The sequence below is a fragment of the Apteryx rowi genome, unplaced genomic scaffold (genome assembly GCF_003343035.1).
Source record: "Apteryx rowi isolate R43461 unplaced genomic scaffold, aptRow1 scaffold_1, whole genome shotgun sequence".
Taxonomy (NCBI): Eukaryota; Metazoa; Chordata; class Aves; order Apterygiformes; family Apterygidae; genus Apteryx; species Apteryx rowi.
In genome coordinates, this window is record NW_020447196.1 from 4,620,256 (window position 1) to 4,642,382 (window position 22,127).

Here is a 22,127-nt window from a genome sequence, read left to right on the forward strand (position 1 = left end):
AAAAAAAAGTGACATATTCATAATTAAAAAGAAACCAGTGGGGCAGAAATTAGCTAGATAACTGCAATTAAGTTCAACAAATACTAGAGATATCAGTTATTTGGTCTAAACAAGAACTCAAATCTACTAATCTACCTTTAAAAAATAAATCGTCTTTGTGTTAAGTTTTAGAGATTTGGTTTTTTTACCTCTTGCAGACATATTATGCCAGACTTCCAATGAGAGGATGAGACTATGAGTGAAGAGCATCCTGGAGATTGCAAGAGGTCCTTTTCCTGGGTCCAAACTGGATTGATCTGAGAACAATAATTATGAGGCTGACATGTATGTTCTCCTTCATCTTGCTGTTTGGAGCAGCTGGGCTTGTTGTCTTCATTCATCTGCAGGATCCAGAAGAAATAGTTCATCAGCAGACACCAGGTTAGCATTTCTATTTCTGTTTGGCTCACTTGCTCTTTCATGTTCAATATGACATACTTATATCCTTAACAGCTTTACATATTTCCCAGAGGTTGCCTGAGCACAGATGTGTTATTTTTTAATGAAGGCTATTTTAGGGTTGATTAACACTTTCTGAAAAAAAAAGGGGGGGGAGTTTGCTTAAAAAGCAGTTTCAAGAAACAATTGACCAGTTATGCAGGAATCTTTGCCAAGGATTTCTGCTGCCAGTTCCACCACTGTAAATCTAGAAATTCCTGCAAATACATGCCTCTGAATCCACCCTTGCCTGTATATGCTATTCAGTGTGTCATTGAGACACAAAGAAAGAGATGCATTCAAAGACTCATGCAAGAAACTTAAAATAACTTAGGATGTATTCCTTTAATGTATATAAATTCCATTGAACTCTTCATAAATTTCATGCATAAGTGTGCCATCTTCCCATGTTACTAATGTGTTACTAAGAACCAAAGAGACCAAGTTAATGTGAGAACTAGGAAACTGTGGGCTAAAATAGTGGTTTCCTTTTAAATAAGGAATGTTCAAGAAGTATGAAAATGCACAAAACTTCTCTTGATTTACTTACAGTAAGTTTTTTCTATGATTAAGGCTGTAACGAAGGCTGATTCAGGACCTAGACAAATGCTGGCGCTGTTACTCTAATCTCTTCATAATGCTCCTCCATGCAGAGGGTTGGTCATTGTGTTTTCTCCTATATGCATAGGAATTCTCCTTTCACTAAACAGTTATTTTATAAAAAGTCTATTTAATTGTTATCTTCATCATACAGTAGGCATGGTGTACATTTTAAAGATAAAGTATTACTAACAGTTTTAAAGGATCTGAACCCTAACACAGAGAATTCTTAAATCATTACATTAAGTGCTATTTTCTGTGTCCAGGTTTATTAAGTGCTTATTTCCATGTCACTAAAAAATCTATACCTTAATATATTTATTATTTAGTCCAACTGCACACCAATTTTGAAAGCAGCCACTCAACTGAAACTATAGACATTATGAATCAGCATGGTGTCACGGAAAGCAGAGGATTACCAGTCACTTCAGTGCTTTTGTAATTTATTTTCGTATACCTAGATGCAAAACAACTTACGTATTAAAACTGGAACTACTGGCCACATTCGACCCTGTGCACATTCATTTGGAATCAATACTGCTATGAAGTCTGTACGTTAATAGGAGAATATGGAAATTAAAACTCCATAAATTCACTGTAAAAGCTCACTGGTTTAGCTGTGATTGCACAAAATGCATGCAAGACAGAAATCAGTCAGGCACCTCTACCATCGAGACCTCAAGTGTACTGTCAAGGGCCTGCCTTCCCACCTAGTAAATGTGCTTTGTTTTTACACTGAGAACAGATCCACCTTTTAACTGTTATTAGCTATATATTAGAACTTGATATGCTGTAGTTCTGCTATAATCTATAGGATTTAGAAACAAAACTGTGACCTCATCAGGCCATATTATCTTTTGAAAATGAAGTGCCCCCAAATCCAGAGGATCTAGTGATTGGGAAAGAATCATTTCCCCTTTTCTCCTCTAGAAGGTTATTACCATAAAATTGAAGTTAACCTGCCGGGTTGTAATCCGCTGGCAGAGGGTTGTGGAGGAAGACGTCAGACACGTGGGGGTGGGTAATGTTTCAGTGTCCTGACTAGATCTACCTGTGACGGTGTGTCAAATCCCCTTTATAAAGACCCAGTGGCACTCCTGTTCAGACAGTCACCTAGCACTTAAATTATGCCTGTGCACAAAACATGTTTTTATTTATTTATTTATTTATTATTTAACCGATTTCCTGAAGGCTTTTATTCCGTTCCCTTTCTACCCCAGCCTGTCCTCACTGCTCTGTTCTCCCTACCTATAATCTCCGAAGTTCCCCTCCAGTCACCTAATTCTCCCCTCTCTGTATGTCCAACACCCTCCTCTCCTAACACATGGCGGGACGAGGAGCTTACAGGCCTTGGCCAACTGTACTATTATACACAGACTAAGAGGCCAGCTGGCAAGTGAAACAGAACCGGTAATTCCTGGCTCGATGTACGTCCTTCTCGTCAGTAGGGTCCCTAGTTTGGGATCCTTCCTTCTATCCAGCCACCAGTTTCCACCAAGCTTAGGAGACAGTTACATCTTGGAGACTTCTGTCCATCTTACAGCTTTGACTGAAACAGGACAGTAGGTTGGGGGTGAGTGGAAAGACATGGCGAGGGACAGACAGACGGACAGCACATGCAGGAAGTACTCTAATGCATCTTAGTGTGTGTAACTTTATATTAAAATGTTAGCTGCTTGCTTCTGAAAGAAAAGGAATTTCTCATGGTGCCTCAAAAACAGCCTGGGCAAGCTCTTCCCTGCTTTTTCCTCACTGGCCCCTCATCTTGACCTGCCTTAGCTCTGCTCCTTCGGTCCCGAAGCTCTTGAACACTGACTACTGATTGGGATACACTGTGAAGTGATTTTTTGAGAAGGATATAAATGTAGAAGGGGACAACCAAGCACATTTAGGTAAAAGCAAGTTTGAACTGAGGTTTCTGCTCTCCTCCCCCACCCAGTGAGGGACCTTGGTCACTAATATGTTAGATTTTTGTGGATAAGGCTCTGCATGCCTTGAAAATGAATGTCCTGACTGCGCTGCTACTGCCAAAGGTGCGTAATCAAATGCTTGATACTCGCATTCAATTACTTTTTATGTTAATAGGAGTCAGACTGCACCCTAGAGTAAAAGGTGCTCAGTACAATTACTCTTATTTCTGTTTGGCTGATTTTCATGTGCATTAAGCACTTGCAGCTCCCAGTGGGTTCAGAAACTCCTCATATTCACTGCTTCTGAAAATGATACTAGTTATCACTAAAGCATATTGGACAGCTTAAAGAACACAGGAAAAATATCCATTCATTTCATTAAAAAGAGTGGTAGGCATATTTCCTTACTAGATGGACTCCTATGAAAATCTGTCAATCACAAGACAAATTTTTGGTGTGCTGAAAAGGATGCTTTCCTTCCCTTGTTCAGAACATCTTGCTCCTAAAAGTGTCTGTTTCTCATGGAGATTGGATATTGCTATAGTTTGCTTGTCTGATTGCTCCCTCAGTGGATTTGAACAAATGCATGTGTCATTAAGCTACGTAGGACAACAGATTCTGTATGGCAAAGTTTTATTTGATTAGCCTTTGGTTTTGTATTTCCCATGTAGTTACTATGTAGCAAAATGCATTTACCAGGCATTGGAATCTCTCCAGAAAAGCTGTAGAAAAGTCAGTAAAGTAGATTTTCCACTGAAAAGCAGCATAGCAGAATTTTACATTGACCAAAAGGACATTTTTCACTGTTAGTATGTTCAGTCATCTTTAATTTAAGGTGGTGCAACTTATGAAACAAGATTAATAAAAATACTTTGGTACTTTAGTTTTATCTGTCTGTTCTGGAAATTGTTCTTGATTGTTTTAGTCCTAGCAAGCATGATGGTGAGACCTTGATGTACTACTTAAACCAGTATAAAATCCACAGTCATAAAACTTTAAGTAATGCTTACATTACTTTCACTGAGCAAAGTACTCCTGACAGTAGCTGTTTGTGTTGATTTGTTACTATTCATTTATTCTTTCCCTGTGCTTCACATTGCTACCTAATTGTGATGCTGTACTGAGAAAGCAATATCAAAGTAATTTTCCACAACATTAGTTACAATTTTCTTCTGATCTTTCGAGTGAAACAATCCCATCCTGTTGGCTTCTGTGAGCGTATAAACCTTGATTACATTTATCTGTTGGAAACCAATGCTTACAAAGTATATATGCCCTGGATAGTGGGTGTAGAGCCTTTTTCCTGACTGACAAACATACTGTCTGTATAGTTTTATTTATATAATGTGCTTCACTCTGAGCAGTTATATATATGACAGACAACCATTAAGAGTGGGCAGAACAGTTTTCCCAAGCCAATATATTAAATTCAATAGATATTCTTCTGGTCATTAAACAGACTATAACTTCACTTATGAATGATATCTTCTGGGCTTCCACTGAGAGCGTTACTACTCTGGAGCAGGCTGGAGGAGGCAGGGGCTCGGGCTCAGAGCTGGTATGAAGGAGGGACAGTCGTACGCAGGACAGAAATGTAATGCCCTTCTAATTGTTCTCCCTGAATTACATAAAACTTTGCTTCTGCAGTAATCACGCTTTTATTTTTAAATAGCGACAGTAAGATATTTGTTTTGGGTAAGTCAAACACATTTTCACACGATGCACAAGCAAAATTTAACACATACACCCCCATTCTAATGCTAATAAACCATGCATATATGAATCTTCTGTCTGTGCTAGGATATTAAGCACGCAAAAACCGGACAGTAACTGTACATATGCAGCCACTCCAGCGCTGCCTTTGTCCCGGAGCCGCGGCGTGAGCACGGCGGGGCCTGTCCGGGCGCTGCGTGCGGCGTCACGGCACGCGTCCTCACGGCCAGGACGCGCGGTGACAGCGCCGACAGGGCTACGGGGCTAACGCAGGGCTAATGCAGAATTATCTTCCGTATTTTGCAAAGGCCTCCAACGCCGCTCAGGCCTTGGATTCCTGAGCGCTGCGTTTGGTGGTACGAGGCGGCGCCGCTCGGGCAAGCGACGCCAGGAAGCGAGAGGAGAGTCCAGAGGTGCCGCTGCTGCTCACAGCCCTGAGGCGCGGTTCAAACTCAGCCGAAACGTCCGAGCCCCGGGCCGGAGCCAGGGCTGCGGTCACGAGCACGACGACCACCACCAATAAGTGCACCAGGGCTGCAGTATCTGCAGCTGTAAACCTTGTGCTCTGTGGGCTTCAGTCAGAAGAGAAGGGATACTCTAAAATGGCATTTCTAATAGGAGGTGTTACCAAATAAAAAACGGGGAGCATTAATATTTCTGTTCCTATATATTTTAATATATGCACACATATACATATGAATCTGGTGTATGTATGTGTGCTTATATATTATTACACCTGTCTATATTCATGTAGGAAATTTCTCTATATATGGTGAATAAGTCCACTGGAAACAATTGTTTTTTTCTCTCCATATGGTTACTGAATTCAAAAGCATATAAGAGTTTTCTGTTAAAACTTATAAGATAGACATGTACAGACACTTCTCTGGGAGCAGGTAAAAGGTGGAAAATACATCTCAAAGGGTTCATGTGGTGAAAGCTCCAAAAGGGTGAAAACAGGGACTAGAACGGCAATATTGGCCTTTGCACTATTTTAGAAGTTGAAAGCCAAGCATGAGTATAACCAAGCCCAAGACTCATGGCTGAGATTCTGCAGTGACTCCTCCCTTTCCTTCATCCACCAGATCCTGACATAATGCTGTCTGCTTCTTTATTTTCTGCTTTATTAGGGTGTGAAAGGTAGGAGAGGGAGGAAGGAGAGAAGACAGGGTTGGCATGTGACTGCTATAACAAACCTGAAGGCCCAAGGGAGTCAGGGTGCAGATATCTTACTGAATACCGCAGTAGCTCTAGAGCAAATACCATTACTACAGCAGTACTGTAATGTTCTCTTAATTACTTATTCAGAACACATATACCTTGTTACCCACAAATTACAGTCCTGTGCACATGACTCCATGTTAGCTGCACATTTCCATAATACATCTTAGTGCACAATGTGCTTGCTTGTCATACTGGAAACTTTTTCATAAATACAATTGAAAATGAGCTGCCATCAATCTATAATTTCAAAGTAATTTTCCTACAATTTGCATCTTACTTCTCTTTATAAACTGGGAGAGTTGTTTAATCTGCTTCAAAAGTCACAAACAAAAGAACCGGGTAGCCGTGGGCCAGGTAAGCGGGCTGTGGGATACCCTTCTCGAGCAGAAGAGGCGCACCGTGAGGTGGGCAGGGCTAGCTCCCGCCAACGCAAGCGCGGATGGACCTTCTTCTGAGTCTCCTTTAGCTGAGCTTTCCCCAGCAGATAACTTCCCTGTGTGCAGCCTAGTTCCCAACCATCTGCAGTTAGTGGAGTCTGCTAAAGCAAGGCACTTCTGAGGGAATCGGGCTCTTAGGTGCTATTACGAATATGGCCTGCCCTTTTCTGTTGCTTGCCATGGTTCTGTGGCAGATTGGCTGTGAACCTGTTTGTTTTTTATACTGAAAGGAATCTTTGGCAGGGTCTTCATCAGTCTCCTATGGGGCATCAAAAGCTGTCCAGCCAGTTACAAAGGAAAGCCTGCACCACATTGCCAGCGCAGTTATTTTGAGAAGAACTGCAGTTCAGTGGTCAAAGTGAGCATGGGTATGGTGTTTTATCATGTGTAATATACAGAGATTTTCTCCTACAGCACTTCCCTGCTCTCATGACTATGCTATCTCCTTGGCAGGCTCATAACTACAGCATTTGTTTATGACGTGGCATTTGGAGAGCATTACATTTTTTCTACAGTTTCTGTTAACATGGTTTAGCAGTTGAAAAGTCAGTTACTTTCTAGTCCACAGCCCATTAAAGCAAATATAGCTCTTAAGCAGTAACATCTCGGGTCAGCCTTTAGAGTGCCAGTGTTCCCATCAGCACGTGCCTCACGGTGTGGCCTGAGCACTTCTGTGTTCGACTGGGCAACCGGGATGCAAAGCTCCTGAGGTCTGTCCCTGTCCGGCCCGACAGCTACGGGTATAACCCAGTCCATGGACTGTGTTACAGCCGGCAAGGCACCTGCTGAACACCTCCCCTCCCTATCACACAGCAGAACTCCAGCTCTCTGCAGGGCAACTGAGGTGCCTCAGCACCATGAGAGCCTAAGACAAAAATGCAAGACCAAAGCACATTAACTGTGAGATTATCACAAAACCCAGCACATTTCTGGCCGCTGCTCTAATCCCACGGCAGTGGTGCACGCACGCATCAGATAGCTGAACTCACATCCATTGCCATTTATTTGATGGCATAAAGCCAGTGTCACCTAATCCCAACAACATTTATCAGCATAAAATCGGAGAGATATAGTGCTAAATCAGACTCACACAGTGCAATTTCAGCTTCCACAAGTTTCTCAATCCGCTCTTTTTCTGTGAGCATTTATTCTCAGATACTGACTGGTTAAAAGAAACAGTTTGATAGTTCTTTTAAAGCCTACTTTTAGAAACTGTCAGAGGTTGACACTCCTTTGTTGTGTCTGGCAAAATAAAAAGTGACCTGCCATCTCAGAGCTGCATTCGCTCGTGGTGCCTGGCAACATATCACAGGCAAGCTCAACAATACGGTGATATGTCAGAAGACTCTGCGAATGGCAGGTTTACGAAGCATGTTCCTGGGGAACAAACCGGCATGCTTCTGAAATCCGCCTGGGAATTTGCAGAGGCAGTGCAGAAGCCCACAAAAGTTGATCAGCAGACCTTCATTTCACCTCAAAACATTCATTCTCAATATGAATCTTTATAGATTTTTTCACAGAAAATGTGTTGGCACCAGCAAGTTTCCTCATGTATGTTAGCTTTCATTCAGTTTGTTTGATTTGAAAACCTGATACCATTTTGAGGAGCTTAGGTAAGTTTAAAAGACTTTCTGGACTTTCTAAATTTAATGGCATTTTAAAATGTTTTATAATGTATGTTTCCACTTCTCAAAGTTATTAATGTTCCTCTAAAAGCTTAAACAAAACCTCCTCTCTCCACTAGTATCATCCTTTTTCATTTAGTAAACATTAATTTTCCTTTCACGATTCTAGTGGAGCTTGAAATTAAAGGTGGCTTCCTTCTCTATTATGGCTTTGTTTGTGTATCAGCATCAAAAGCATCAGTTAACTATTGCTTTAGCACCATTCAAGAGGGCACAAACAGCCAAATAATTTTTCTTGTATAGGCCCTAGAGAAATACTCGTTGTAGACATCAGTGTCATTTTCTCCATATTAATAATTATTTATTTTTGAAAGTAAGTGACAGGTTTTGGATCTGTCACTACTTGACATATGCAAGGTGACTAAATGACTTTAATCTTATTCGGTACAGGCCGCATCCTATGAGCGGCGAGCTCCCAGCATCAATGCAGAAAGGAACTTAAATATCCACAAAGCGCCTGACTCTTAGGTCTATGCAGATGCTTGAAGTGCTTCACTGGACGAGAGTCAGTGTATTCTGCACCTTGCAGAATTACGTCCTATCTTTGTCCCTTTTTGGTCTTAACCACTTCAGGAGACCTATGCGGTGTTTAAGGGAGGAATGCTACAGCCGGGCCCTTACGCCATTGCCACTTCTGCTGATTAAGACAATTCAGACGGTCTCTCTTCCCCTTTTTTCAGAATCGCTATCCACGGGCTATTCATAGCCACAAAAAAGGAGTCCTTTAGGGCTTCTGTTTCTGCTTTTCAGTTGACAACCACACATTTTATTGTAAAACTCTTTGCAGGCACTGGGTGTCTGATGTTTTGCTCTTTGCAGCACATTAGCCAAGAGACCAGTGTTTACAGACTCTGGGTATCGCTAAACGATGAGAGTGAAACATGCTGTGCTCCAGCACGTGAGGTGTGCGTACGCGTGCACACACACAAGGAGAGTAACACAGGCTGTGCAGGGACACCAGGACCCTTTATGGAGAAGTGGGAACTGAACAGCCTCATGGGGGGGGGGTGGAAAGCAGGTTATGACTGATTGAAACTCCTCGTCCTTCAAGAAGGCACCTGTGTTTCAATGTCCTATTCCTTCTATGCCCTAATTCACTAACTTTTCTCTTTCCATTTGGCCTAATGGTTGACACTATTGAGCTTTACAAAATCATAGTGCAAATATTATTGCTTGGGACAAACAAACGCATATTTGGATTTAGAATTATTTTAGACTATTTTTAGACTTGTGTTTCCACAATGGGTGTTGAGGGGGCGTGGAAGCAGGAGGAAGTCACTCCTCGTCTCCAGAAGTGTGAGGTGCTCAATGGCCAAGATCCTGTGTTCTGCTTTCCAGCTTGGAAACTGTTTTTTCCCTTTACTTGAGATTTGCTAATAAAGTTCTACAGAGCTTAATGCCCATAAGTCAAGCCACAGGAGAAATTACAGACAGCAATCACTGTTGCTCTGTGCGAACCAAATGCAACTTTAATTGGGTCCTCCTAATTGTATGTGCAGTTGTTAGGAAAAATATGATGCTTACCTTATGCAAGAAAACACTTTCATTTCACTACTCAGTTGTAAACAAATGAAAAGGTGAATATCCAAACAGTCACAAAAGTAAATGTATGCACGTGTGGGTAGGTACTGTAATTTTTGTAAAATGCCTGTTATAGCAAAGCAATTCTGTACTCATTTTGACTTTAATGTAGTCCACTATAATTGTTCAAAACTCCACCCTGAAGACTTTTGTCAGTGAGAACCTAAGCAGGACTGGGATCCCGTTCAGATGCCCCAAACACACACAGTTACCTCAGCCACAAAATTCACTTAGGTGGGCACAGCCAAATAATGTGAACAGTCAAGATTAATATTAGAAACCAATCAACAGATTTTTTACACGCTGTTAAATTGAAACCAGCCCCTCCATTCATTTAGCTCCGAACATGTTATTACCTTGTAAACAAGAGACATCCTTAAGTTGCTACCTAATTACAATTCCAATTATTCTGCATCTATGAGCTGCTCATACTCATGCTATTGAAGGGAATTAAGTATGTAATTAAGTTACTCAAGAGCTTGCAAAGTCAGGTATTTTTTAACACATATATGTTGGCGATGTGTTCAGTGCTGCATGTTAACCCAGCCGTGTCACTGCCTGCTCTGGTGGCGTACTACCCCAGTACCTGCTCTGTACCTCTGAATGCTTCTCGAGATGGTTTATATTTTGTAGGAGAAAAACAAAACAAACAAACCTTAGCAAACCATTATAATAACAGCCTTCTACTGTTAGCAAAGAAAAACATGTAAATGGAAGAGAAACAGAACAAAAAATGTGCACAGCCCACAAAGGAGAGAGGTAGGAAAGGAACTTTGAGAAACAAAAGTTGATATAACTTCCTTTTCTGTTCTACACATCTGTCACTATTTCATGAAGAGAGATTTTTCGTTTTTTGTGCAGAAAAATATCTGCAGAGACTATTTCTGCTAGACACTTTATGTTAAAAAGGAAAAACAAAAATATTATTGAAAACAAAATGTTAAATTAAATTAGAATGTATCACTAAAATTGTCACGGTTTTATAATTAATGTTAATAGAAAGTGAGCACAGAATCAACATGCTACAAGTTTCCAGACATGCTAAAATGGAGACAAGTGGAGTAGTAAGGAAAAAGAATATTTACTACAGTAAATTTACAGTAGTTAATGAACTTCTAAAAGACAACTCAAATTTTGAAAAGCACTGCATGCTCCGAATGAACAGTAATGGTCTAATCATATTGTACCTCTGTATAGGGATCTTTGAGAGACACGTTCTTAATGCCTACACATTTGCCAACCATATTTTTCCTCCTGCTTGTTTCCACAGATCAAATTATATATTCAGTATATTCTGATTGTTCTCTGCCTTTTCCTCTAAAGGCACTGGCTTCATTTCCTAATTGAGACCCAGAGGAGATAAGTTCACCACAACATAATTTAATGAACTAGAGAAGAGTTAACTTTTACTGCATGAAGTACCAAGCTGCATGACAGAGAGAGACCATCTCCTAGGTGATGTTTCAGTAGATAATAATTAACTAAGACGTCTTCTAAAATAATACCACCCCCACACAAACGCAGCCCTTTTTATGTTCCCCCCCCCCCCCGAAATTGGACTATACATAAGGCAAGTTAATAAGCCAAGGACCCAGTTCCTAAAAGGAGTTCAGTCACACAATTTCTTTCCTCCGTGAAATCACAGATTAGAAATTGGAGACCTACAGTAGAGGAGAGTGAATTTCACTCTTTTCTTCCCCTCCAGCTTCAAAGGTTGAATTGTACTTGATATACCCTTCACATTAGTCATGGATGTGCCACCACCGCGGTCCATTTCTAGCGTGAAGGAAGAGCCCCCTTTCCAGGCTGAAGGACTTTGAGAGAGTCGGCAGAGGCGCTGTCGTGGCGCGGAGCTGCCCCCTCGCAGCCCGGGAGCCACCGCCTGCCCTGGGCTCCAGGCATCCGCGGAGAAATTTCAGCAGCATCAGCCTCGCTGCATTTTTTGGTTATTTACTTTTTTTTTTGGAAGGGAAAAAACTCCCACTTGCAAATGCCTCACATAAAGCTGTGAGTATGGGTAACAGCAAAGGAATTTACTGGGGAGCAGGACGGAGCAGCCAGTGGTCCCCCTCTTTTATCACGCGGTAGCACCTGCATGACGAAAGCCCTCGCAGGGACGGGACAGACACGGCACAGCAGCACCCGCCTTCCCCCTCCCTCTGCCACGAGGGCTGCCCCGGCCCTGGAGCTACCATGCACACCTAAGACATCCCTCGGTCTCCTGGTCTTTGTGTATTTTTGTTGCAATTTAATGTTAATTAGATTTCAAATTCCACAAATTAGGGACTGAGAGTCAAACGCTGGCTCCTGCTGAGTTCAGAAGAGCGCGTGCATTTATGTACATTTTTACAGCATTCAGCCCACTTTGATTGCAGTCCTCCACGACACCACAAATAGACAGTAATATGAGTATAATGAAAGAGACTTCACAAAGAAGTGCTGAGACAGCATTTCAGTAATTCTCACTATTTTAATATTCTTGGCACCCAGAGCTTTAGTCCTTTTAGCAACTAACCACTGATGGTGTAAAAACATTCAAGCGGAGGGCAAATTTTAATGTTCCAAGAGAAATCCTGTGTGGGTTTCACCTTCTTGCTACAAGAACGGCTCTAATTAACAAGAGAAACCATCTTATTCTAGTCATTTAGAGGAACCAGAAGCAAGCACAGAAGCGCAGGTCGTGATAGCGGAAGACGATTCACCACCCCCTGTCTGAGCGGACGAGGTGTCCGGAGTTACACGCTTGCCTTGGGAAAAGGAAATCAGCTTTCTTGGCTTTGACTTTGCTCCCTAAACAAAGCACTCATAAGATCCGTCGCACGATTTAGCGACTGCATTTTCTTAACACAGCTGCATGAACCCGTCTCTCGGTTCCCTTCATCAAGCAAGCGGAGGTGTTCGTGGCAGCAGCGTGGCGAGCAGAGGGTTGCGGGAGGCGCAGCTGCGCTTGGCTTGCTGCGCGCAGCTTCTCCGGAGCAGTGGCCTCGGTCCCCGGAGCCAGCAGGGCATGCGGGAGCCCAGCAGCAGGGGCCACGGTGGGTTTTTGGGGCCCAGACTGGCACAGACCACAAGCAGCTTCCCTGGCAGTGCTGCTCTGTCACAAGGAGGAGCAAACTGGCATTGACTAGCAACGCAGGCGGCACAGTCGGAGCAAACCCGCTGTGGATTGCAGCCTGGGCAGGCGGAAGGCCGCAGTCACACATTGGGGCTGGTGCCACAGACAAAAACCAGCGAAAAACCAATGTCCTGCTGAGAGCGTGAGCAGAAAGCAGTTGTGCTGGGGGGCTATAGCACGGCTCTGGCCGCAGGGTTCACACTGCTGCTGCATTTACCCTGGAGAGCCTGCGCCCAGCAATGTGTAAGCATGGGGACCCATGGAGAAGGCCAACCCACCTGCTCTGGGCCATGCCAGACCGGTAGCACGCGCAGCACGTACATGGGAAAAGCTCTGCACTACATGCTCACGTTTTGATATCTTTCCATGCTATTTTAATTAGTGGAGTTAAAATATTCTCTCTCCCTTATCAGCAAGCCTGGATGGCACCTAATGTATTCATTTGAGATTTCCAATTGATTTTACTCGTTCATTTTCTTTGCAACAGGTTTAATAATTATTCAATTCTGTAGGCAAGATCTGGTCCTAAAGATGGCAGGGTTTTTCTCCCTTCAGTTTGAAAACAGCAATAAAAGCAGACTGGAAGTGCCTTCATTTTCACAGTGGGCCACGGCGGTGTCAGTGTCAAAGGCAGCTTGACAAGGCAGCCAACACCAGCACGGGTCTCCGAGGCAATGAAGGCAGCACGAGAGTCTTCAATCAAATCTAAGTTGCAGGTTATTTATACTGAGGGGGAAAAAAAGTTTTCTAGTTTTGTTCTTTCCTTTTCCTGGACTGAATACATTTCAGTTAAAACAAAAAGCTCAGAAGATATTAAAACATTTCAGTAGCAAGAGGAAGACTAGGGAAAATGCGGGCCCTTTGCTGAATGGGGTGGGTGCCCTGGTGACGAAGGATGCAGAGAAGGCAGAATTACTGAATGCCTTCTTTGCTTCAGTCTTTACTGCTCAAGCCAGCCCTCAGGAACCCCAGATCCTGGAGGCAAGACAAAGTCTGGAGAAAGGAAGACTTTCCCTTGGTCGAGGAGGATCGGGTTAGAGATCATTTAAGCAAACTTGACACCCACAAATCCATGGGCCCCAATGGGATGCACCCACGAGTGCTGAGGGAGCTGGCGGATGTCATTGCTAAGCCACTCTCCATCATCTTTGAAAGGTCATGGAGAACAGGAGAGGTGCTTGAGGACTGGAAGAAAGCCAATGTCACCCCAGTCTTCAAAAAGGGCAAGAAGGAGGACCCAGGGAACTACAGGCCAGTCAGCCTCACCTGCATCCCTGGAAAGGTGATGGAGCAGCTCATCCTGGAGGCCATCTCCACGCATGTGGAGGACAAAAAGGTGATCAGGAGTAGTCAGCATGGCTTCACCAAGGGGAAATCATGCCTAACCAATCTGATAGCCTTCTCTGATGGAATGACTGGCTGGGTAGATGAGGGGAGAGCAGTGGATGTTGTCTACCTAGACTTCAGCAAGTCTTTTGACACTGTCTCCCATAACATCCTCAGAGACAAGCTCAGGAAGTGTGGGCTGGATGAGTGGACAGTGAGGTGGCTGAGAACTGGCTGAATGGCAGAGCTCAGAGAGTTGTGATCAGCGGTGCAGAGTCTAGTTGGAGGCCTGTAGCTAGTGGTGTCCCCCAGGGGTCAGTACTGGGTCCAGTCTTGTTCAACTTCTTCATCAATGACCTGGATGAAGGGACAGAGTGCACCCTCAGCAAGTTTGCTGATGATACCAAACTGGGAGGAGTGGCTGATACACCGGAGGGCTGTGCTGCCATTCGGAGAGCCCTGGACAGGCTGGAGAGGTGGGCGGAGAGGAACCTCATGAAGTTCCACAAAGGCAAGTGCAGGGTCCTGCACCTGGGGAGGAATAACCCCAGGCACCAGTACAGGTTGGGGGTTGACCTGCTGGAAAGCAGCTCTGCGGAGAAGGACCTGGGAGTGCTGGTGGACACCAGGTTAAGCATGAGGCAGCACTGTGCCCTTGTGGCCAAGAAGGCCAATGGTATCCTGGGGTGCATCAGGAAGAGTGTTGCCAGCAGGTCGAGGGAGGTGATTCTCCCCCTCTCCTCAGCCCTGGTGAGGCCACATCTGGAGTACTGCGTCCAGTTCTGGGCTCCCCAGTACAAGAGGGATGTGGCACTACTGGAGCAAGTCCAGCGAAGGGCCACAAAGATGATTAGGGAACTGGAGCATCTCTCTTATGAGGAAAGGCTGAGAGATCTGGGCTTGTTTAGCCTGGAGAAGAGAAGGGTGAGAGGGGATCTTATCAACGTGTACAAGTATGTGAAGGGAGGGTGTCGAGAGGATGGGACCAGACTCTTTTCAGTGGTGCCCAGCGACAGGACGCGAGGCAACGGGCACAAACTGAAACACAGACACTTCCATCTGAACATGAGGAAAAACTTCTTCGCTGTGAGGGTGACAGAGCACTGGAACAGGTTGCCCCGAGAGGTGGTGGAGTCTCCTTCTCTGGAGATATTCAAAACGCGCCTGGATGCAATCCTGTGCAATGTGCTCTAGGTGACCCTGCTTGAGCAGGGGGGTTGGACTAGATGATCTCCAGAGGTCCCTTCCAACCTCAGCGATTCTGTGATTCTGTGATTCTCAGTTAACACGGTACCCTGTATTATGACTGCAACGTGTAAACGGCAAATTCCTCTCGTCACTGGGCTGCCCGGATAGATCGGAGCTCAAAACGAACGCCCCTCCAGCGCGTCTAGCAGCACCGCTGCTCACGGGCGCCCACAGCCCGAGACGGCACAGGCGCCAGAGCGCGGCCCACGCTCCCGACAGGGCGGCTTCCCGCATGCCCCGGTGCCCCTGCCTGCTCCGCTCCCGGCACCACCGCTTCCCGCAGCGCCATCGCACACGACCCGCACTTCCGACACAGGGAACACGAGCCCATGGAGAGCTGTGAGGGGAGAAAGTCACGGAAAGGTGGCGGATAGTGCCAAACCTCTCCTTTCATTAGAGGCCACCAGGCATCAGCGACCTTCACAATCCCGGCAAAGCTGCCTCCTGCTCCGCTCTTCAGTTCCTTACACGGATTCGCGTAACTCCCTCCTGCGCGCCCTTGGTGTTTCCCTTCCATGTTTATTCCAGGGAATGGGCTTGCTGGCAAGATTGCTCCCACAAAAAGAACAAGTTTTAAGTGAATATTTGAGAACATTTCCCAAAGCCCATTTACAGTTCTTAAAAGTGTAAATAGAACAAAGAATTTAAAAGTAATGAAATGCTCAAAAGAAATTGGACTATTCTGTTCATTGGGAAATTTATGATTTAAAAAACTGAGTAAATTAGTTATTAGCTCTACTGAACATTTACTGCAGCAAAGAAAACCATAAAGAAAATATAAATGAAAGTTTACAGACATTTCTGTGAGACAGACAGGTTTATAAATCTTTTGATTGCAAATTTGCCTTTCTGTTATGTTAGATGAATTGTATCAACAAAGCAGCCCAGCTTTCTTATGGGTAAAGCTGTGTAAAATTCATCAGATGGATAATTTGAAAAGTGTTGGTTCAAGCAAAAATGATCTTTCTAAACTAATATATTTGAAATTTAAACTAATATATTTGAAATTTAAATTTCAAAAAAAAAATTATTTCTTGAAAAAAATACAGGTAAAAAGACATCCCAAGACAGAATGAAACATTCTGGATTAAGCAAAATGATCCACACTGAAAGGTAAACAATGCTGCAGCAGGAAAAAAATAAACGAACAAACAAACATAACCAGCTCAGTTTAGTCTTTTCCCAGCTTTTTTTTGCTTTAGCTACCAATTCAAAATGTTGACGTAGTCTACCTAAGTGGCATTGCAAAGGAAATGTAGTATTTATAAGGCAACCCATCACTCTCTTTTAGACAGGGCATTAAATACAACTTGCTCTCCTGCTGAATAGAGCACTCTTACCTACTTTCCATGATGCAACAGAAATGAATGGGTCTTTTGAGGACTTACCTGATATTGAGATGAGAGATGTAAGAAATATGATTTATTTTTACTTAGAGAATTTCATTAAGAAAAAGATATAATTGCTCTCCTCAAGCATTCTGATCCTAAACAAAATGGATTATTGCCAAAGAATGTGTGGGTTTTTGTAACGCATGTATGGCAAAGAACATCACCCCAAGCCCAACAGCCATAAGCACTGTTGGAGGATAATCTATCACCAGCTGCACCGCAGGTGAGGAAACACCCTGCCACAGATGGCCATTTTCAAAAGCCAAAAACAAAAATCTGTATGCACGCATATACAAAAACTAATGAACGCCAACATAAAGCTTCAAAATGTTTACCCAAAGCTTTACAAAGAAGCTTATAGCTTTTTAAGTGTGCCATAGAAATTTATTGAACTTAAAAGAGTATTAAGATAATATGCTAATGAAATCTGCATTTAATAAGATATATATCCATTTGAGTTCTCTGTACCTTGCTGTCAACACAGCATATTGCAAAAATGAACCCTCATTGAGACCACAGTTTAAGCTGATATAAAATCAAATGATCCATGTTAACAAGATAATTAAATAACTGTCAGAATCTAAGGAAAAAAATAGTAGAAGTTCACCAGATAAAAACCAATTTTGAATAATGTGAAAGGACTGTTATTCAATATGCAAACTGAAAGTTGTTACTGTGATTAGAATAATATGGTTGGGAAATCTGATATCAATTTAAAAACACAGTAATTATGAAAAAAAACCTAGCTGAGGTGCCTCAAAAAAAAAAAGCAAAACTGCAAATTACATGCCGTTTACATTGCCCTAACTAAAATTACTGGAGAATGCCATACAAGGAAATTAGCATTTGGAAAGGTTATTTGAAGGCATTAAAACAGAAAATTGAAATTTTTGACAGCTGCTTTTTTGCTGGACATGGAAAAAAAAAAGATGCATCATATACATTACTTAGAGGTTCAGTAGATACTATTTCCCGCATTAGCGTGCAGTGGTACAAAACACAGAGAATTAAACCTTTCTTCTAAAATTCAACAGCTTCTAGCTGGTAGTATTGTATACTTACAGTCTGATGGTGCAATACAGGGATTTTTCACCTGCAAAATCTTTTTCTAGAGGCAATGCATACATAGTGTGGTACATCTCCCTCATAGGTATATTTGTCAACTTTACTTTCACAACAACAGTGCAGATGCTGGATGCTCAGGAGGAGCCAGTCTGTGAGGACAGAGCTGGCACCCCTATGTTTCTACTTCTCCATAAGCACATTACTGCAGTAGCTGTCAATAAGTCACTATGGTCTGTGGATCCCTGCAAGTCTACGGATTGCTTTTAAGGCAATAAGAGGTCACCAAAAGGCAAGAAAAGTAAGCTTACTCCTAACAGGCTTCAATATAAAGAGGTCCTTATAGCCACAGAATATTTTTAGAGCCTCACAGGCTGAATTAAGGTTGAAACTACTGCTTTAAGGGTATAATTTCAGTGCCACAAATACATCTAAGGCTACATATTTATATTTACATGAATTATATGAATACACAGGTATTTTGTTACTCTTTCCCCTTTTTCTCTATGAATTTCCTTTATGTCCAACCCTTTCAGCTAAAATCGTGTATTTAAACATAGCTAGAAGGTGCTTAAATTCAATGCAAAGAGTGGGCCAGAACTGAAATATGTATGAAGGTCAAATATACATCAAGTTTAGATCCAAGCCTATAAATATTTAGAGAAGCCATTCTGGAATGAAGGCTCTGCCTGCAAGGACAGACATTTCAGCTAGATTTCAACCTGCCTTTTATCCTGGGTGAAAAATAGAGTTGCACAAAACTTATGAAATGAGCTCTGCAAAAGGAAACTGAAACAAAACACAGTCCTTCCAGCCTGCGTAACACTAGAAGTGCTTCCCACCAGACACCAAGAGCCATGAAGACAAAATGTGGCATCATCTTCCTGGGCTAGTGCAGGACTAGGGGCCAGCAGCGGATGCGTGATTTACAGTCCTTCTTGTAGCCTCACTCAGCTCCAAGAAACGCTCCCCCCCCACACACTCCATTGCTTCAGAAGCACACAATATTTGTTTTGCCTTTATTCAGGGAACTTTTGAAGATAACTCTTTATGTAGCTCATCTCTTCCTCTTGGTTATTTCCCACTGCTTAGCCATGAAGCTGTGCGTAAGCAGTGCTTTGTGCGAGTCTGTGGAGGCCAGGCACAGACGCAGCACATTAGACACACTCCAGCTGTTCTTGGCAACCACCGTTTAACCCTCCTTGTAAACGTAAATCTTTCAGATCTCTTTCCCTAACATTTATTTATTTATTTTAAACAATAGAAAGGGAAAGATCTATCCAGGGAAATAATCAAGCTGCAGAATCCCCAGTTCTGCTTAAAATTCAGCCTCGCAGAAAAGGGCCCAGAAACAACGCACGCAGCCTCTGCAAGGCCAGCCAGCAGCCCCATGCTTTGAGCTGCAGGCAGCTCCAGCTGCTGTCCCGCTGCAGGCAGTGGCCCAAGGCCTTACGGACGCAAGCGCAACACCTAGCACTGCTGCAGGCGACTTCGAGCCTCCCCCTCGACACCCAAAGGCATCAGAGGCTGATGGCTCTCGGTAGCTTCCAGCCAACATCTCTGCTTTCAACCTTTCAGGGTGCTGGGCACTGATCCTCCCTCTGGGGTTGCTTTTAGCGTGGCCAATCTTTTTTGCCAGTGCTGCATCTTCCCTCCCTCAGGATTGCCAAACTATTCACATAAATACCTAATTTGCTCAACAATTATGTTAGCTCCTCATGCTTGGGAAGATTCATGTACCTAAGTGCTTGAAAAACATATCTTTAGAAAACCTGATTCGATGACTATTGAAGTTACTAGGAACTTTTCCATTGACTTGTTTTGTATTGTGTCCCAAGTACTTAACAGTTCCTTTAGCCCTTGAGTTTCAATGGGGTTGAGCTCAGCTTACTACAAGGAGATACTCTGTTTTTTCTTCTTGCTAGTTAAAATTCATATTCACACTACAACACTTTGAAATCAGAGGTTTTCCCAAGATGCTTCTGATGCTTATCCTCCATTGTTCAAGATCTGCTGCTTCATATAACAGAGCTGCAAGCCTCTATTCAAAACCTACCACGCTGCAAAGAATGATGTTGTCAGACAGACTGATCTTTCTCCAATGGCTTTTGCAGCACTTTTGTTATAAAGAGGTTAAAGATAACATGGAAGAGAAAAGGAACAGATTCAGAGTCTTGGGATAGGAAAATACAAAGCATGACAAAGAATCATAACACTGATGCTTGTAATTGAAAGAGCTGCTGAGAAAATGTATCCAGGGCTTTGGAGAAGAATAGGGGAAACAATGAGTAACCTGAGCTGCTAAAAAAAATCCCACAATTTTTGCAAAAAAAGATAACAATTTTTTGAAGAATTGTTAATTGTTTTGCTTTTAATTGTTGTAATTGAGATTTAATTGTAGTAATTTGAAAGTGCATCAGCCCAAGATGGCACACCTTCATGATTCTGAGCCCTGAACTCACAATTCAGCTAATTCAGGGAACTATTAAGTACAATAAAAGACTGGGAATAGCATGCGTATCATGGAAACAGAGATTCAGAGCAGTTCTCTTGGCCCTGTGAAATAGAGATGATAATGAATAGATTTTAAAATGCACTGAGAGTTCTTAGTAACATTACAGCAACTTACATTATGGTGCAGCCTTTAAGGCCAAATTCTGCTTGTATGGTCAAGGTTTGTATGTAGACTGTTAGCTGGCAAAAACAAAACAAAACAAAAGTTTCTGTTAACTTTCAGGGCAGCACATTTGGGCTAGCATCAAATACTTTGAAAAGCATCACATCCTACAGTGAAGTGTAGGAAATAAGTCATCTAAAGAAGAACTAGTTAGATTATGCAGAGGACAAAGTCCAAGAGTCTTCAAGTAAACCCCCCCTGCCCAAAGACAGCTTCTGCAGAAGTCAAAGGGTAACACATATCATCATCCTGCATGGAAATTGTCCCCGTGCTCCAGCTAAATTGAAAATCCAGGTTGCCCTTAACTCATCTTTCTTTGGTTAGATTTCATATTCCTTGGAGTTAGCCCTTTTCCTACCAGGAAAAGAAGACAAAAACCAACCAAACAAGAAACCCCAAGACAGTGGCTACAGTTCTGTTAAATTAAAAATGGATGTACTCATTTTTGAGTCATTGCCACACAAACGGCAATACACGCAGAAGGGTTCTTTTAGCACAGCGCTGGGCTGTTTAATGGCTGAGTGCATTACTGTGTGCAACCCGGGGTCTCTCTCATTCACTCACTCATTGTTTCTCTCTTTCTGCTACACTTAATGAACTAGTTTAAAAGGATCAAACCACCGAGTGGATAATGTACCTGGTGGGCTCTCTCAAAGTATCTTTTTCTTGCTTTGTACCTTGGTAAACAAGTTAAAAATGCAGCAGAGAGGAAAATTGCTAGTGACACTTGAGACCTTGCTGGCTTTCCTACATTATCACAAGTTGTAAAAAGCCACTCTGAACAGCACAGAAAGATAGTTATTCCAATTAAAAGGGCTGAAGTAATAATTTTGAAGTAGCAGATGTCTAACTTGTCATTTTAAAGTGAAGTTTTCTAACACAGTCTCTGTATTTTCTGGAATTTTTGCACAAAATATATGTATCCTGCAGAAGCCTTATAATTAAACACCTACCCTAGTGAATAGCATGTACCAGAGTTGAGGATTAGGTGATCTTATTTCTGTAATAGGATTTGCCTGCTAATTGCCGCTGAAATGACAGTGAGCAGGCTCTGTTAATGGGAACATAGGAATTGCCATGGTGCTAGAGATCAGCAGCCCATCTAGTAAAATATCCTTGAGAAATAGATGGTATAATATGATTTAGAGGAAAATGCAGCACAGTCTGCTATGAAATAAACTATTCTCAAGTAAAGTTTCTTCAGGATTTTCATTAGCAAAAGACAGTTTATGCCCTAACATAGGAGTGTTCATATTTCTTACAAAGATCATCTTTATTTTAGAACATACTCAGGACATCTTCATGATATATGTAGATGTCTCTAGTTGTTTCTAAAGTATTAGACTTTTGCATATTATGACATCCTGTGATAGAGCATTTTGCAGTCTCCATATTGTGTGGAAAAAAAAATCATCAAGTTTCAGCAAATTTACTAGATTTCACTTCAAGTACCTTCCTCATGATGCTGTTTTATGAAAAAAAAATGAATAGATGATTCCCCAATTTTCCCCCTCTATTCAAATCATCATTTCGTTGGATCCCACTGTGTTTATCCTTTCCAATCTTTTTCATTTCTCTTCATAAAATTCTCTTTTCCATGACTCCAGAAAAATCTCATAATTCAGAAGAAGCCCGAAGTTTTGTAGAAACTCTAAGTAAACAAAACATCATGAAAAGTCTA

At 42.5% G+C, this 22,127-nt stretch overlaps 1 protein-coding gene across 1 annotated transcript in view; it reads left to right on the top strand.

Moving 5' to 3' along the window:
- The first annotated feature begins 311 nt into the window (after window positions 1–311).
- CHST8 (carbohydrate sulfotransferase 8) overlaps window positions 312–22,127 on the top strand; it is a 146,980-nt gene continuing 125,164 nt past the window's right edge. The window contains exon 1 of the mRNA XM_026059929.1: window positions 312–420. Coding sequence (XP_025915714.1) covers window positions 312–420 — 109 coding nt within the window. The remainder of the gene's footprint in view (window positions 421–22,127) is intronic.